At 43.6% G+C, this 16936-nt stretch overlaps 1 protein-coding gene across 3 annotated transcripts in view; it reads left to right on the top strand.

Annotated features, from left to right (window-relative positions):
• Positions 1–16936, top strand: part of LOC139278942 (early endosome antigen 1) — a 1017310-nt gene that overhangs the window by 733376 nt on the left and 266998 nt on the right. For all 3 annotated transcript variants that reach the window (XM_070898220.1, XM_070898221.1, XM_070898219.1), the window contains one exon: positions 6665–6832. In XM_070898220.1, the coding sequence (XP_070754321.1) occupies positions 6665–6832 (168 nt within the window). The remainder of the gene's footprint in view (positions 1–6664; positions 6833–16936) is intronic.

Here is a 16936-nt window from a genome sequence, read left to right as displayed (position 1 = left end):
AATTAATTTCAATCTATTTGATAACACTCCTTATAGCTATTCCTGTTAGCTGGCTAAATATATTTTCTGACTAATAATTCCTCTGATTCTAGTTGGCAATCACACTTTTTATGTAAGTTCCTTACCAGACATCTGACAGACTCTATGCTTGTCCTTTCTTAACTAGACATAAAGCCAAAGGCTTGACCTCTGACCCTTCCCCAGCTCTCCATGTGTAGGGATTGGCCAGTTGAGCTGCCACTCAAAAAATCGCTGTCCATCCTCCCCTAAGTGTGGGATCCTAGCAGCGAATATGAATGTATGAAAATAACAGTGGGGTAAAAACCTGCTGGTCCATCAAGCCAGTCCCATACTGTCATGGTGCAACTTATGCACACCATGATCCTAATTTCTCCTCCCCTCCCCCCACCTGCCCACAAGCCAGACACGCAATCTTACGGGAGAGGCAAAGAAACAGAAAAAAACCCTGAAGGTGATCAAACAAGTTCCAGGAGACCACAGTAACTGGGGACACATCCCCCAATACCTCACCTAACTTTTGTATGTAGTGATGTTAGCCACAGTTAGGAACTCATCCAGCTCCTGCTTGAACTTTTGCGATAAATCTGTACCCCCTGTATGAGTTGCCAACTTGTTCCTTCAGTTGACAACTCTGAAAACAAATTCCTCCTGACATCTAATCTAGTTCAATGCTCACATAACTTACATTCAAACACCCAGGCCCACAATAACCGATCTAACTCATCCACTTTGCCACTTCACCTGGGACAGGTTTGCTATCAGAATCAAAGGCTTAAAAATTACTGTAGAACCCGATGTTTCCAAAATTACAACGCACCTCTTGACCGAAGAAGGTATCTCAGAAAGTAACTTTCACTTTTCTAATAAACTAGAAATACTATCCTCATCCTGCAGATTTGCTTGAAAATTTTTATGTATGCATTTTTTTAGTGGAATGACAGCTTCCAGAAGCAGCATGCTATAAAAGCTTTTTGCTTGTGTATTGTACATTTGTGACTTTATTTATTTATTTATTTATTCAATTATTCATTCATTCATTCATTTATTCATAACTGAACTACATTTGGGAAGCTCATTATAGCCCAAGGGTCTGTTTCCAAAAAAAACATGTATGTGACTTGTTTATAATTATTTTTTGATCAGACTAGAACAGTTACTCAGTGTGCTATGAACATCTAGAGAAATAAATTTTTTTGATTAAAGAGTGCCCGATTATTTCCAAGTTTGACCTTCCATATTAAAGGTGATAGATTCTGTGAATTTTAGGCCTGTTTTTCAGTCTATCTCAATAAATGTCGGTTTCTTATTTCATCACTCTGTTCTGCCTTGTTTAAATTTAATATTAGCCAACAGAAATATGCACTACAGTGGCTGACTGCTGCTTTAACAAAAGAATAAAAGAATGTTAATATTAAGTACTTCCTCAGGCTTTTCTTCAGCCAATTTTGTTCCTTTCTCCTTTCCTCTTTCGTGTAGGGTTATGGTTCCAAAGGAGCCAGCAGTCCTCTAGTGTCTTTGTATTTCTTCATGTACCAACCTAGACAGTTGGGGTAGATTTCCCCCAGTGTGGATTTCAGGGAGCAAGAACTAAAAACCACAATTTGTGTGATACCTGTTTTTGACAGTGAGCAAGTATCATCATCAGAACAACCCAGATGTTGCATTCCCTTACAAGTCTAGTCTCTTGCCTGATTGACAAGGTCCCCATGTTGTCTGTACCAAGCAAGAATCACAGCCTCTGTTTGCATGACTCTAGCCTGGAAAATTCCACACTTTACCCAGCCTGGGGCAAGATGTTTTCTAGGTTTGGTGAGGTTGTGTTTGAAACCAGTGCTTCATTATTTTTGTCTTATTTTTTGCTTCAGTTGATCATTTTGATTAAAGAGGTAAAAAAAGGGTTGAGGTCCGACAAGATGAATTTAAGGAGCTAGGAGCTAAATTAAAACGTAGGACCTCAAAAGTAGTAATCTCAGGATTGCTACCAGTGCCACGTGCTAGTCAGAGTAGGAATCGCAGGATAGCTCAGATGAATACGTGGCTTGAGCAGTGGTGCAGCAGGGAGAGATTCAAATTCCTGGGGCATTGGAACCGGTTCTGGGGGAGGTGGGACCAGTACAAACCGGAAGGTCTGCACCTGGGCAGGACCAGAACCAATGTCCTAGGGGGAGTGTTTGCTAGTGCTGTTGGGGAGGAGTTAAACTAATATGGCAGGGGGATGGGAACCAATGCAGGGAGACAGAGGGAAACAAAAAGGAGACAAAAGCAAAAGACAGAAAGGAGATGAGTAAAAGTGGAGGCAGAGAAACCCAAGGCAAAAAACAAAAAGGGCCACTGAATATAAAGGGGCTGCAGGAGGGGTCAAAACTAAAAATCATGGTTTAAAAACTAGTATTAAAACACTCTACCCAAACGCACGCAGCATTCGAAATAAAATAAATGAGTTGACGGCACAAATCATTACAAATGGGTATGATTTGGTGGCCATTACAGAAACGTGGTTGCAGGGTGACCAAGACTGGGAATTAAACATACAGGGGTATCTGACGATTCGGAAAGATAGACAAGAAGGAAAAGGAGGTGGGGTAGCTCTGTTAATAAAGGATGATATCAGGGCAGTTGTGAGAGACGATATTGGCTCTAATGAACAAAATGTTGAATCATTGTGGGTGGAGATTAGAGATAGTAAGGGGAAAACGTCACTGGTGGGTGTAGTTTATAGGCCCCCAAATAATTACTTCACGGCGGGGAGGGCAATACTCAAGGGAATAATGGAGGCATGTGAAAAAGGAACGGCAGTAATCCATGGGGGATTTTAACCTACATATCGATTGGTCAAATCAAAACGCACGGGGTAGCCTGGAGGAGGAATTCATAGAATGCATACGAGATTGTTTCTTAGAACAGTATGTTACAGAACCTACAAGGGAGCAAGCTATCTTAGATCTGGTCCTGTGTAATGAGACAGGAATAATAAACGATCTCCTAGTAAAAGATCCTCTCGGAATGAGTGATCACAGTATGGTTGAATTTGTAATACAGATTGAGGATGAGGAAGTAGTGTCTCAAACGAGCGTACTATGCTTAAACAAAGGGGACTACAGTGGGATGAGGACAGAGTTGGCTAAAGTAGACTGGAAACACAGACTAAACGGTGGCACAATTGAGGAACAGTGGAGGACTTTTAAGGAGCTCTTTCATAGTGCTCAACAAAAATATATTCCAGTGAAAAAGAAGGGCGGTAAGAGAAGGGATAACCAGCCGTGGATAACCAAGGAAATAAAGGAGAGTATCAAATTAAAAACCAATGCGTATAAGGTGGCCAAGGTTAGTGGGAAAATAGAAGGTTGGGAAAATTTTAACTGACAGCAAAGAATGACTAAGAAAGCAATAAAGAAAGGAAAGATAGATTACGAAGGTAAACTTGCACAAAACATAAAAATGGATAGTAAAAGCTTTTACAGATATATAAAACGGAAAAGAATGACTAAAGTAAATGTTGGTCCCTTAGAAGATGAGAAGGGGGATTTAATAATGGGAAATGTGGAAATGGCTGAGACCTTAAACAATTATTTTGCTTCGGTCTTCACAGTGGAAGACACAAATACCATGCCAAAAATTGCTGGTCACAGGAATGTGGGAAGGGAGGACCTTGAGACAATCACTATCACTAGGGGGGTAGTGCTGGACAGGCTGATGGGACTCAAGGTAGACAAGTCCCCTGGTCCTGATGAAATGCATCCCAGGGTATTAAAAGAGATGGCGGAAGTTATAGCAGATGCATTCGTTATAATCTACCAAAATTCTCTGGACTCTGGGGAGGTACCAGCGGATTGGAAAGCAGCTAATGTAACGCCTCTGTTTAAAAAAGGGGACAAACAAAAGGCAGGTAACTATAGGCCAGTTTGTTTAACATTTGTAGTGGGGAAAATGCTTGAAACTATCATTAAGGAAGAAATAGCAGGACATCTAGATAGGAATAGTGGAATCAAGCAGACGCAGCATGGATTCATGAAGGGGAAATCATGTTTAACTAATTTACTGGAATTCTTTGAGGATATAACGAGCATGGTGGATAGAGGTGTACCGATGGATGGTGGTGTATTTAGATTTTCAAAAGGCATTCGATAAGGTGCCACACAAAAGGTTACTGCAGAAGATAAGGGTACGCGGAGTCAGAGGAAATGTATTAGCATGGATAGAGAATTGGCTGGCGAACAGAAAGCAGAGAGTCGGGATAAATGGGTCCTTTTTGGGTTGGAAATCGGTGGTTAGTGGTGTGCCAAAGGGATCGGTGCTGGGACCACAACTGTTTACAATATACATAGATGACCTGGAAGAGGGGACAGAGTGTAGTGTAACAAAATTTGCAGATGACACAAAAATTAGTGGGAAAGCGGTTGGGTAGAGGACACAGAAAGGCTGCAAAGAGATTTAGATAGGTTAAGCGAATGGGCTAAGGTTTGGCTGATGGAATACAATGTCGGAAAGTGTGAGGTCGTCCACCTTGGGGAAAAAAAACAGTAAAAGGGAATATTATTTGAATAGGGAGAAATTACAACATGCTGTGGTGCAGAGGGACCTGGGGGTCCTTGTGCATGAATCCCAAAAAGTTAGTTTGCAGATGCAGCAGGTAATCAGGAAGGCGAATGGAATGTTGGCCTTCATTGCGAGAGGGATGGAGTACAAAAGCAGGGAGGTCCTTCTGCAACTGTATAAGGTATTGGTGAGGCCGCACCTGGAGTACTGCGTGCAGTTTTGGTCACCTTACTTAAGGAAGGATATACTAGCTTTGGAGCGGGTACAGAGACGATTCACGAGGCTGATTACCTTATGATGATAGATTGAGTAGACTGGGTCTTTACTCATTGGAGTTCAGAAGGATGAGGGGTGATCTTATAGAAACATTTAAAATAATGAAAGGGATAGACAAGATAGAGGCAGAGAGGTTGTTTCCACTGGTCGGGGAGACTAGAACTAGGGGGCACAACCTCAAAATACGGGGGAGCCAATTTAAAACCGAGTTGAGAAGGAATTTCTTCTCCCAGAGGGTTGTGAATCTGTGGAATTCTCTGCCCAAGGAAGCAATTGAGGCTAGCTCATTGAATGTATTCAAGTCACAGATAGATAGATTTTTAACCAATAAGGGAATTAAGGGTTACGGGGAGCGGGCGGGTAAGTGGAGCTGAGTCCACAGCCAGATCAGCCATGATCTTGTTGAATGGTGGAGCAGGCTCGAGGGGCTAGATGGCCTACTCCTGTTCCTAATTCTTATGTTCTTATTTGTAGTTAATTCCAGCAGCTCCCCATTCTATTGTATAGCTCTGCATTTATCCTCACTGACAAATGCATATTGCATTCCTTTTTAGGATTCATTGCATTTTGTTAAAAGAGGTTTCACAGCAAATTCAAAAAAGCATCAAGCTATTGTTTTTATACTCACTGCATTACTCCATCATTAGCCTCTGATATATGAATGGCATTACATCTGGATCATGGATTTATCTTCTCTACCATACTTACGTTTAAAAACATGATAAAATATCTCCAACTGATTAGCACGTCTAATCAAAAACTGTTCTCCTTAGTTGATTTCCTCTTATTAAACTCTAAGGGCTAGAAATTAGATTTTTGGTCATAGCGGTATTTTCTGCCAAAAATACCACTATGACTCTGCCATGATTCCGAGACCTAACATTCAGGAAAAAATGCACCCAGTGGTAAAAATCGGCATTGTACAAGGATTCGTGGCGCAAACCGCAAATTTTCTGCAACTTTTCTCAGAGGCCGATACCACTGCGAGTTGGGCCTAGGGAGGGGGGAAAACACCAAAATAAAAATTCCAAAAAATCACAAAACATTCACTTTCTAGCGAATCGCTGCAAAATAATTTAAAAAATAAAAACTTTAACTTACCTTTTTCGCAGGTCTTCATACCTACCGCCATTCCAAGGGCTGCAACGCAGGTTTTTCCCCGGCGTTTTTTTGGTCCTATCTACGGGTGCGCTACGAGCCAAATATCGGGCGAAAGCGATTTTTCCAGTCTTGCACGCCGGTGGTCCACCTCCAAGCGGTATTTCAAAACCGCTGACACAAGACTTCAGGGAATTTTCCGCCGCACCATTTTCTGCCAGGTTCTGCAGGGTGGATTAGGTTAAAATTGGGGCTTAAGTCATGCTCCCTTTTTCTGGCCAATTGGCTTAGGAACAATGAACAGGATTGCCATGCTGAAAATAAAAGCTAGAAATACATGCAGAGATCCTTTTTATATTTTGGTAACTGCATTTTAAGAATCAGCATTACATGTTATGATTTCAGTTGACACAGTTTATTTCACTTGCAATGCATAAAATATAGTTATAATAATGAACTTCATGAGCAAACATACTCACAAAGGTTGGGATCATTGCAAGCATTATAATCGACTGGGTTTGCAATCGAGAATAAAGTAATGACCAATATACCTTTCTTAAAATGCACCCAGACTGCCATGTTTTAATCAATACTATTCAATGCACTATGCCGCAAAAGGAATTACATGTTTGGAAACAGTGAAATCAACCATTTTGTCTTTTATTTTTAAAGGATTTTAACAGATGAATTTATAAAGAAAATTCATTAATTCATATCTTTTCCTGTCCTATAGCTCATACTCCAACAAGCGGAAGCAGCTAATTTGAAGACAAAAGTAAAAAGTCTACAGACTGAAATACAGAGCTTACGTGATGCTTGCAAAGAACATGATAAGAAAATGAGTCAGCAGGAGCAGGCTATACAGGATCTGCAGCATGAGCAAGACATTAGAAACCAACAGGTAAGGATTGTTTTGCGTAAGGTGGAAGATTAACCCCCAAATCAAATGGTCGTGGCTACTTGTTACTTATAGCCCAAAAAGTAAATTTTTTTGAGTCAGAAGTGAAGTCGGTATTGTATCATGTAAGTGCCAGTATCAGTTTTCAAATCCATTTCTCTTACAGTAATGCCATAGTTGCTGAGGAATTTGAGCCTCCGAAATTTGTCCTATGAATAACTGCAGACTGAAACACTTGATAACCCTTTTCAATTTTCATTATTATGAAGTCATGCTACCTTTTATGGCCAATTGGCTTAGGAACAATGAAATCAAAGTAATAAATGCTTCTTGATCTATTGTCCTATTAAAGAGATACACGTACACCCCAAATCTATTTTGTATTAAATCATAGGCAGTCCCTCGAAATCGAGGAAGACTTGCTTCCATTCTAAAAGTGAGTTCTCAGGTGACTCTACAGTCCAATACGGTAATTATAGTCTCTGTCACAGGTGGGACATACAGTGGTTGAAGGAAAGGGTGGGGGGGGGGGAGTCTGGATTGCCTCACGTTCCTTCGCTGCCTGCGCTTGATTTTTGCATGCTTTCGGCGATGAGACTCGAGGTGCTCAGCGCCCTCCCAGATGCACTTCCTCCACTTTGGGCAGTCTTGGGCTCGGGATTCCCAGGTGCCGGTAGGGATGTTGCACTTTATCAAGGAGGCTTTGAGGGTGTCCTTGAAATGTTTCCTCTGCCCACCTGGGGCTCGCCTGCCGTGTAGGAGTTCTGAGTAGAACGCTTGCTTTAGGAGCCTCGTGTCGGGCATGCGGACGATGTGGTCCGTCCAACGGAGCTGGTCGAATATTAAATATTCAGATTTAAAGTACAGAATTTGATGAATTCTCACGGGACATAGTGAAATATTTTGGCCTTAAGTGTAGTGTATTTTCTGATGGGGAGGGGGTTGCTCACTAAGTTGGTTTAAAGCACTGAGTGCATAAAGACTTCTGTGTCCATCTTCATTCACTTTGAAAACACTTTTCATATTCATTTATGTCCATCACCAGCTTCTATTTTAGTTTTAAGTAAAATAGCACAACATCACAGTTGCACCAGTGTGATCTTTGGCATTAATAATGAATAAAATAATAAAATTATACTTTCAATTTTGACATCTTTTCACATTACTCAAAATGTTTCCCCATATAATTTGTTCGTTTTTTTTTAAATGTTAGAAAACAGCTACTCGGGTATCACAAGGTGACTAAAATAGTTACACCTGAAATCACTAAATGCTTTCAACTGCAATAGCAATTTGATACTTACCATGTAAAAAAGATCAAAAAGTCTTTCTTCTTCTCCTTTAACGTTGTTGTGGAACTACCATTAAATATAAAAGAACAGTTGATTTTAATCATGCCAGACTGCAGTGCCTTTCAACATGTTTAGTGCTAATCAAATTTGATCAGTAGATGGCAAGAGCATTTTCTGATATCTGCATCACTATTCCTCAAATGGTTTTGGTTTCAGTGATGAACCGATAGAATGTTCCAAGCTTTAAAACTGTATTTTTTTGATGCTAAGATATTACAGGAGGTTTATTTCTATCTTGTATAAATTTTAATCTTCCCTTCATGTGTATCTGCTGGGAGAGAATGGGAGCTCACTGCACTGTGTGTTGGAAGATAATAGACAAATAAGGTTGGGTTTTCCTGGCTCAGCACCTTGACAGGTTACAACAAATAGCGAAAAATTGGGTAGAGAGTATCACACACCTGAAAGGGAGACAGTCTAATTTTTCAGCCATTTGGACAGAACACGCGACTAGCTCCTTTACAGGCACGTGGGCCTTTACAGGCATGAGGTCCTTCCCACCTGAACTACCTCTATTCATGCACCCACGTGTCACGGTTCAAAATTCTTTGGACACTTCCCCACAGAATTGACTTGGATATAAGCAATTTTGAAAGGTGTTCTAAGCAAAAGCTCCCTAAAAGGTATTAGCTTTTGAAGACAACTCCTGCCGAGTTGTGATTCCATAGACAGGTGAATGGAAGTGGTTTCTTTCGGAGATGAAACAGTAGGCAATTCTTTAGCAATGTCTGGTCAGTAAGGAAGGCATCTAGTAACTTGATGTTGGTAAGCTCTTTAGATTTCTATGGGTCAGGGAGGGAGGATTTAAAAAAATCAGAACACAGGAACTATGGGAGAGATTTTAGCTGTCCTGCCAGTTAAAATCTCCCAGCTTAAAATCTGCCAGGAATGCAAGGTTTGGATTTTTATCTGCTGTATAGAGAAGGCGGCATGGACACCTTCACACAGCCAGCAGAATCTTTCTTCCTATATGCAAGTCAGATCCCAATTATGTCATCGGGAACTGACTGCAATTTTAACTGAGGGCCTGAGTGGGGAAACCACTGTCGCTTTCCCACCAGGTGATGACAGCAGAAAGAGGAGCTCGGATCAAAAGATGTCCTACAAGCAAGTATTTTTTACCTGGGCCAGGAGGAGTGGACAATTGCATAAGTGATGCTAAGGTTTTTTAGTTATGTTAGAAATCAAAGTACAATGAGGGGCCGCAATGGTCTCTTGAGGGAATTGCTAGGGCAGATTATCTATGAAGTTAAAGATATGGCTCAAGGGGAAAATAGATACTTTGCATGAGTTTGCATCTCTGAACACAATGCTTTGTTCCCAGTATTGCAGAATAGGCATGTAGCTAAAATTGCTTCATTGGAAATAACTGAAGAAATGGTTTTTAGCCAAGATTAATGTTTACAGATCGATGATGCTCAAGGAAATGGGGAGGTTGTATGTGATCCATTGGCTTGTGCATTCAATAGCTCATTGAGATCTGGGATGGTTCACATGGATTGGAAAATGCCTCATGTTCTATTATTTAAGAAAGGGAAGAAATCAGACTCTGAAAAACAACAACAAAACTTGCATTTATATAGCGCTTTTAACATAGTAAAGCATCCCAAGGCGCTTCACAGGAATGCTTTGAAACAAAAATTGATAATGAGCCACATAAGGAGATAGGTTTCAAGAAGCATCTTAAAGGAGGGGGGAGAGGTTTATGGAGGGAATTTCAGAGCTTAAGGCCTTGGCAGCTAAAGGCACGGCCACTTATGGTGGAGTGATTAAAATCGAAGATGCTCAAGAGATCAGAATTAGAGGAGCGCAGATATCTTGTGGGGTTAGAGGAGGTTATAGAGACAAGGAGGAGCGAGGCCATGGAGGAATTTGAAAACAAGGATGAGAGTTTTTAAATCGAGGTGTTAACAGGGAGCCAATGTAGGTCAGCGAGCACAGGGGTGATGGGTGAATGGAACTTGGTGCAAGTTAGGACACGGCAGCTGAGTTTTGGATGACCAAGTTTATGGAGGGTAGAACGTGGGAAGAAATGGTAGCACACTGAGAAGTGTAGAGGAATAAAGGGACCTTGGGGTGCATCTTCGAGATGGTACACACTGCAGGCACGGTATGCTGGTGATGGAGGGAGTGAATGTTTAAGGTGGTGGATGGGGTGCCAATCAAGCGGGCTGCTTTGTCCTGGATGGTGTTAAGCTTCTTGAGTATTGTTGGAACTGCACTCATCCAGGCAAGTGGAGAGTATTCCATCACACTCCTGACTTGTGCCTTGTAGATGGTGGAAAGGCTTTGGGGAGTCAGAAGGTGAGACACTCGCCACAGAATACACAACCTCTGACCTGCTCTTGTTGCCACAATATTTATGCGGCTGGTTCAGTTAAGTTTCTGGTCAATGGTGACCCCAGGATGTTAATGGTGGAGGATTCAGCAATGGTAATACCGTTGAATGTCAAGGGATGATGGTTAGACTCTCGCCTGTTGGAGCCTTTGACACAGTTGACCACTCCATCCTCCTCCAACTCCTTTCCACCACCATCCAGCTGGGTGGGACTGCAGTTACCTGGTTCCATACTTATCTATCTAATCATAGCCAGAAAATCACCTGCAACGGCTTCTCTTCCCACTCCCGCATCGTTACCTCTGGTGTCCCCCAAGGATCTATCTTTGGCCCCCTCCTATTTCTCATCTATATGCTGCCCCTTGGCGACATCATCCGAAAACATGGCATCAGTTTCCACATGTACATTGACGACACTCAGCTCTACCTCACCACCACTTCTCTCGACCCCTCCATAGTCTCCAAATTGTCAGACTGCTTGTCCGACATCCAGTACTGGATGAACAGAAATTTTCTCCAATTAAATATTGGGAAAACCGAAGCCATTGTCTTTGGTCCCCGCCACAAACTACATTCCCTAGCCACCTACTCCATCCCCCTCCCTAGCATCTGTCTGATGAACCAAACTGTTTTCAACGTACATGTCATATTTGACCCCAAAATGAGTTTATCCATATATATAGCGCCTTTAACCATATCATTATATACCATATCCATGGCATAACTAAGCCCACTTATTTCCACCTCCATAACATTGCCCGTCTCGTTCCCTGCGTCAGCTCATCTGCTGCTGAAACTCTCATCCATGTTTTTGTTACCTCTAGACTTGACTACTCCAACGCATTCCTAGCTGGGCTCCCACATTCTACCCTACGTAAACTTGAGGTTGTCCAAAACTTGGCAGCCCATGTCCTAATTCGCACCAAGTCTCACTCACCCATCACCCCTGTGCTCGCTGACCTACATTGGCTCCTGGTTAAGCAATGTCTCGATTTCAAAGTTCTTGTCCTGGTTTACAAATCCTTCCATGTCCTCGCCCCTCCCTTTCTCTGTAATCTCGTTCAGCCTCACAACCCCTCGAGATGTCTGCGCTCCACACATTGTGCGCTCTTGAGCATCCCTGATTGGTGGCTGTGCCTTCAGCTGCCTTTAAGATGCTCCTTAAAAAAATGTTTTTGTCATAACACTCCTGTGAAGTGCCTTGGGATGTTTTACTATGTTAAAGGCGCTATATAAATACAAGGTGTTGTTGTTGAGATAGTCATTGCCTTGCACTTGTGTGGTGGCAATGTTACTTGCCACTTTTCAGCCAAGCCTGAATGTTGTCCAGGTCTTGCTGCATACGCGCATGGACTGCTCCATTATCTTGAGAAGTTGCGAATTGTACTGAACACTGCAGTCATCAGCAAACATCCCCACTGTGGGAACTGAAGCTGTGTTTTCAGATGATGTCGCCAAGGGGCAGCATGTAGATGAGAAATAGGAGGGGGCCATGGATAGATCCTTGGGGGACACCAGAGGTAATGGTGAGGGAGCGGAAAGAGAAGCCATTGCAGGTGCTTCTCTGGCTATGGTTAGATAGATAAGCATGGGATCAGCCAAGTGCTCTTCCATTGAACTAGACAACGGTGTAGAGGCATTGCAAGAGGATGGTGTGGTCATCTATGTTGAAGGCTGCAGACAGGTCAAGAAGGGCAAGGAGGGATAGTTTACCACTGTCACAGTCACATAGGATGTCATTGGTGACTTTAATAAGAGCTGTTTCGGTACTCTAGCAGGGGTGGAAGTCTGATTGGAGGAATTCAAACATGGTTCTGGGAAAGATGGGCCCAGATTTGAGAGATGACAATCCATTCAAGGACTTTGCAGAGGAAAGCAAGGTTGGAGACGGGGCGGTAGTTTGCAAGGACGGAGGGGTCAAGGGTTAGTTGTTTGAGGAAAGGGGTGATGACAACAGATTTGAAGGAGAGGGGGACAGTACCTGTGGAGAGAGAACTATTAACAGTATCAGCTAACATGGAAGCCAGGACGGGAAGTTGGGTGGTCAGCAGTTTAGTGGAAATAGGGTCAAGGGTGCAGGAGGTGGGTCTCATCGCCAAGATGAGCTCGGAGTTGGCCTGAGGGGAGATAAAAGAGAAACTGGAGAAAGATGTGAGTTCAGGGCTAAAGCAGAGGGGAACCTTAGAGGAAGTTTGGCCAGGTGGGCTAGGGGAAAGGAGGGAATTGGCAGAGGCATCTGATCGGATGGTCTCAATCTCAATGACAAAGATGTCTATGAGCTCTTTGCACTTGTAGTTGGAGGTGAGGGTGGAGGACACAGGAGAGAGGAGTTTAAGAAGACCATTTTCAGTAGAGAAAAGAAACCGGGGTTATCTGCATTCCAGGATGATCCTGAAAATTCTGCAAGTTTGACTTTGGTTATGGAGAATGTGTTTTTAAAAAAAACATTGTATCGGATGTGATATGTGATTGCTTGGGGAGTTCAGCAAATATTAGAGAAAGCTAACATGGCTTTTAAAAATCTAGCTCCTACATTTTTAATTTAATTGAGTTCTTTGAAGAATTAATCCTCCTTCAAATCTGTTGTTATCACCCCTCTGGAAAGCAGTGACAGAATCGGTTCAAGTCAGCATGGATTTATGGATTTATGAAAGGGAAATCATGCTTGACAAATCTTCTCGAATTTTTTGAGGATGTAACTAGTAGAGTAGACAAGGGAGAACCAGTGGATGTGGTGTATCTGGACTTTCAAAAGGCTTTTGACAAGGTCCCACACAAGAGATTAGTGTGGAAAATTAAAGCACATGGTATTGGGGGTTATGTATTGACATGGATAGAGAACTGGTTGGCAGACAGAAAGCAGAGAGTTGGAATAAACGGGTCCTTTTCAGAATGGCAGGCAGTGACCAATGGAGTGCCGCAGGGTTCAGTGCTGGGACCCCAGCTATTGACAATATACATCAATGATTTAGATGAAGGAATTGAATGTAATATCTCCAACTTTGCAGTTGATACTAAGCTGGGTGGAGGTGTGAACTGTGAGGAGGATGCTCAGAGGCTGCAGGGTGACTTGGACAGATTAGGTGAGTGGGCAAATGCATGGCAGATGCAGAATAATGTCAATAAATGCGAGGTTATCCACTTTGATGGCAAAAGCAGGAAAACAGAATATTATCTGAATGGTGACAGATTAGGAAAAGGGGAGGTGCAACGAGACCTGGGTGTCATGGTACATCAGTCATTGAAGGTTGGCGTGCAGGTACAGCAGACGGTGAAGAAGGCAAATGGCATGTTGGTCTTCATAGCTAGAGGATTTGAGTATAGGAGCAGGGAGGTCTTATTGCAGTTGTACAGAGCCTTGGTGAGACCACACCTGGAATATTGTGTTCAGTTTTGGTCTCCTAATCTGAGGAAGAATGTTCTTGCTATTGAGGGAATACAGCGAAGGTTCACCAGACTGATTCCCGGGATGGCAGGACTGACATATGAGGAGAGACTGGATCAACTGTGCTTGTATCCACTGGAGTTTAGAAGAATGAGAGGGGATCTCATAGAAACATATCAAATTCTGATGGGACTGGACAGGTTAGAGGCAGGAAGAATGTTCCCGTTGCTGGGGAGTTGCAGAACCAGGGGTCACAGTCTAAGAATAAGGGGTAAGCCATTTAGGACCGAGATGAGGAGAAACTTCTTCACTCAGAGAATTGTGAACCTGTGGAATTCCCTACCGCAGAGAGTTGTTGAGGCCAGTTCGTTAGATGTATTCAAAAGGGAGTTAGATATGGTCCTTACGGCCAAAGGAATCAAGGGGTATGGAGAGAAAGCAGGAAAGGGGTACTGAGGTTGAATGATCAGCCATGATCTTATTGAATGGTGGTGCAGGCTTGAGGGGCCGAATGGTCTGCTCCTGCACCTAATTTCTATGTTTCTATGTAAGAGTTCTAAAACATACCAAAACAGAATAAAATAACATTTTAAAAACACATTTTATTGCTTAAAACCCTGCCCACTAAGGTAAGTTTATTTTAAACAATAATTTAAAAAAAAAATGTTTTAATCGGAAAATATATTTTTTTATAAGACATTAATAACTTTAATTTAAATTAATCTTAAATATGTAGTGTATTTTTTCTATTTTTTATTAGTGTTTTGATGTTTGGGGGCTGTTTCTCAATCATAATAATGGGAACTCCTACTTACGGAGTTCCCATTATTATGAATGAGAAAATACTGTACCTGGATTGGCTGCCCAGAGCCACATGACTGCAGCTCCAACTTACGTCCATCTACACATGCACGCGCTCCGACGCGCAGTGGGTGAAGCCTCAGGATCGGGATCTCTCATGGACGCAGCAGGAACAGGTAAATGCGCATCTTTTTTCCCATTTTCAGTCATTCGCCCACGGGAAGACCTCGACCGGGATTTCTAGGCCAATAGGTTGGTGGCTGATTTAGATAAGCTAGGTAAATAAGCCCATTTGTGGCAGATGGTGTTTAAGGGTAGATTCCAGGAGCATTGGGCCCAAGTTTCCACATGATTCGCGCCTGATTTTTAGGAGCAACTGGTGGAGAACGGACTATTTTAGAAATCGCAATTCTCCACAGTTTTTTTTCTGCAGTTCTAGTCAGGTAGAACAGTTCCACTTTAGAACAGAATTATTTTTTCAAAAGGGGGTTGTGTCCGGCCACTGACGCCTGATTTGAAAGTTTCCACAGTGAAAATGTACTCCAAACTAAAGTAGAATGGAGCCAGTGAAGATTTTTGTAGAACTGAAAAAACCTGTTCTACACATTAAAAAATCAGGCGCAGGTTACAAATTAGGCGTCCAGAACGAGGTGGGGGGGGGGGAGGGGGGGGGGAGGGAACTCATTAAATTCGACAATAAATCCTTATTTATACTTCTACAAATATTATACAAATAAATCCAACCTGAATAAACATTTATAAGCAAAGAAAAGATTAAATAAACCATCTTCCTACCTGTGTGAAAGTGCTTCAGCCAGGGAGAATTCTGCAGCCGTTCGTGCCGCTGAGCGGGAGGGGGAGAGAGAGGGGGGGGAGGGAGAGAGAGGAGGGGGGGGAGGGAGAGAGAGGGGAGGGAGGGAGAAAGAGGGGGGGAGGGAGGGAGAGAGCGAGAGAGGGGGAGGGAGGGAGAGAGAGAGAGAGGGGGGGGGAGGGAGAGAGGGGGAGGGAGGGAGAGAGAGGGGGAGGGAGAGAGAGAGGGGGAGGGAGGGAGGGAGAGAGAGAGGGGGAGGGAGGGAGAGAGAGAGAGTGAGGGGGGGGGGAGAGAGAGAGTGAGCGGGGGGGGTGGGGGTGGGGAAGGGAGAGGTCAGGTCGGATCGGATCCAGTTCAAGAGTCGGGTCCAGTGGGGGGGGGTATGGGTGGGTCGGGTCGGGTCAGTCGGGGAGTCGGGGTGGGGGAGCGGGGGTCCGGGGGGGGGGCTGTCGGGTCTTGGCGGGGGCGGGGAGCAGGAGCTGGCCGTGGGAGGAGCCTTATTCACGCAGCCCCAGTGAGGCCATTCAGCCAGGGCTAGGGGCTGTGTGCTTCGGGCCCCTCCCACACAGTTCGGCGCCTGGAGCTACTGCACTTGCGTGCCGACTGTAGCGCGCATGTGCAGAGGTCCCGGCACTGTTTTCAGCGCCGGGACCTGGCTCCGCCCCCCCCTCACAGCTCGTGCTGGCTGCGCCAAGGGCCAGAGGACCTGTAAGTAGGTGGAGAATACTGAGGATTTTTTTAGCCGCCGTTTTAGGTGCGAAAAACGGGCGCCCAGCTCAGAGGGGCGCCCGTTTTTTTTCTTGTGGAAACTTGGGCCCATTGAGGCAGAAAATCTACCCTTTAATGTGGACAAATACATAATCATGCACTTAGGATTCAAAAACTCCAGGCATATTTATACGATGCAGAGGTACTCATTCATAATGAGTCAAGAAAGAGACTTGGGAGTATTAGCTGAGAAAAGGTGGCTTTAGGGAAAGAAAATATGTTTTATTTTGTATTGCTAGGGCCATTGGGCTCAATCTTCCCCAGTTATCGGCACCGTTTTTTTGGTGCGCGCCGCATTTTTTGGCCTAAATTAAAATATCCAAGTTTCCCAAGGATTGCGCACCAGTGTAACTCAGTTACGATTTTTTTTAGGTTAGTTTTTTTTAAATGATTGGGGGCGTAACCTGCCACCCGCGCCAATTCTGGCCATTTAAGCAAGCTTGGCCAGCTCCAATTTACTCCAATTTTTCTTAGGACGACGTATGTGACCGCTGTGGAAAAACCTTCTGGGCAGGTAAGAAAATTGGTGCAGGTAAGAGAATCAGTGCAGCAGATGCAGTTCTACGGCCCGGACAGCAGCAACAGAGAGGGCGGGGGGTGGGGGGGTGGTGCGCGGGGAGGGGAGAGTGGGGGGGGAGGGGATGAGAAGAGG

This window comes from Pristiophorus japonicus, chromosome 13 (genome assembly GCF_044704955.1).
Source record: "Pristiophorus japonicus isolate sPriJap1 chromosome 13, sPriJap1.hap1, whole genome shotgun sequence".
In the NCBI taxonomy this organism is placed as follows: domain Eukaryota; kingdom Metazoa; phylum Chordata; class Chondrichthyes; family Pristiophoridae; genus Pristiophorus; species Pristiophorus japonicus.
Note: the sequence above shows the minus strand (reverse complement) of the source record. Positions and strands in the feature narration are given on the sequence as shown.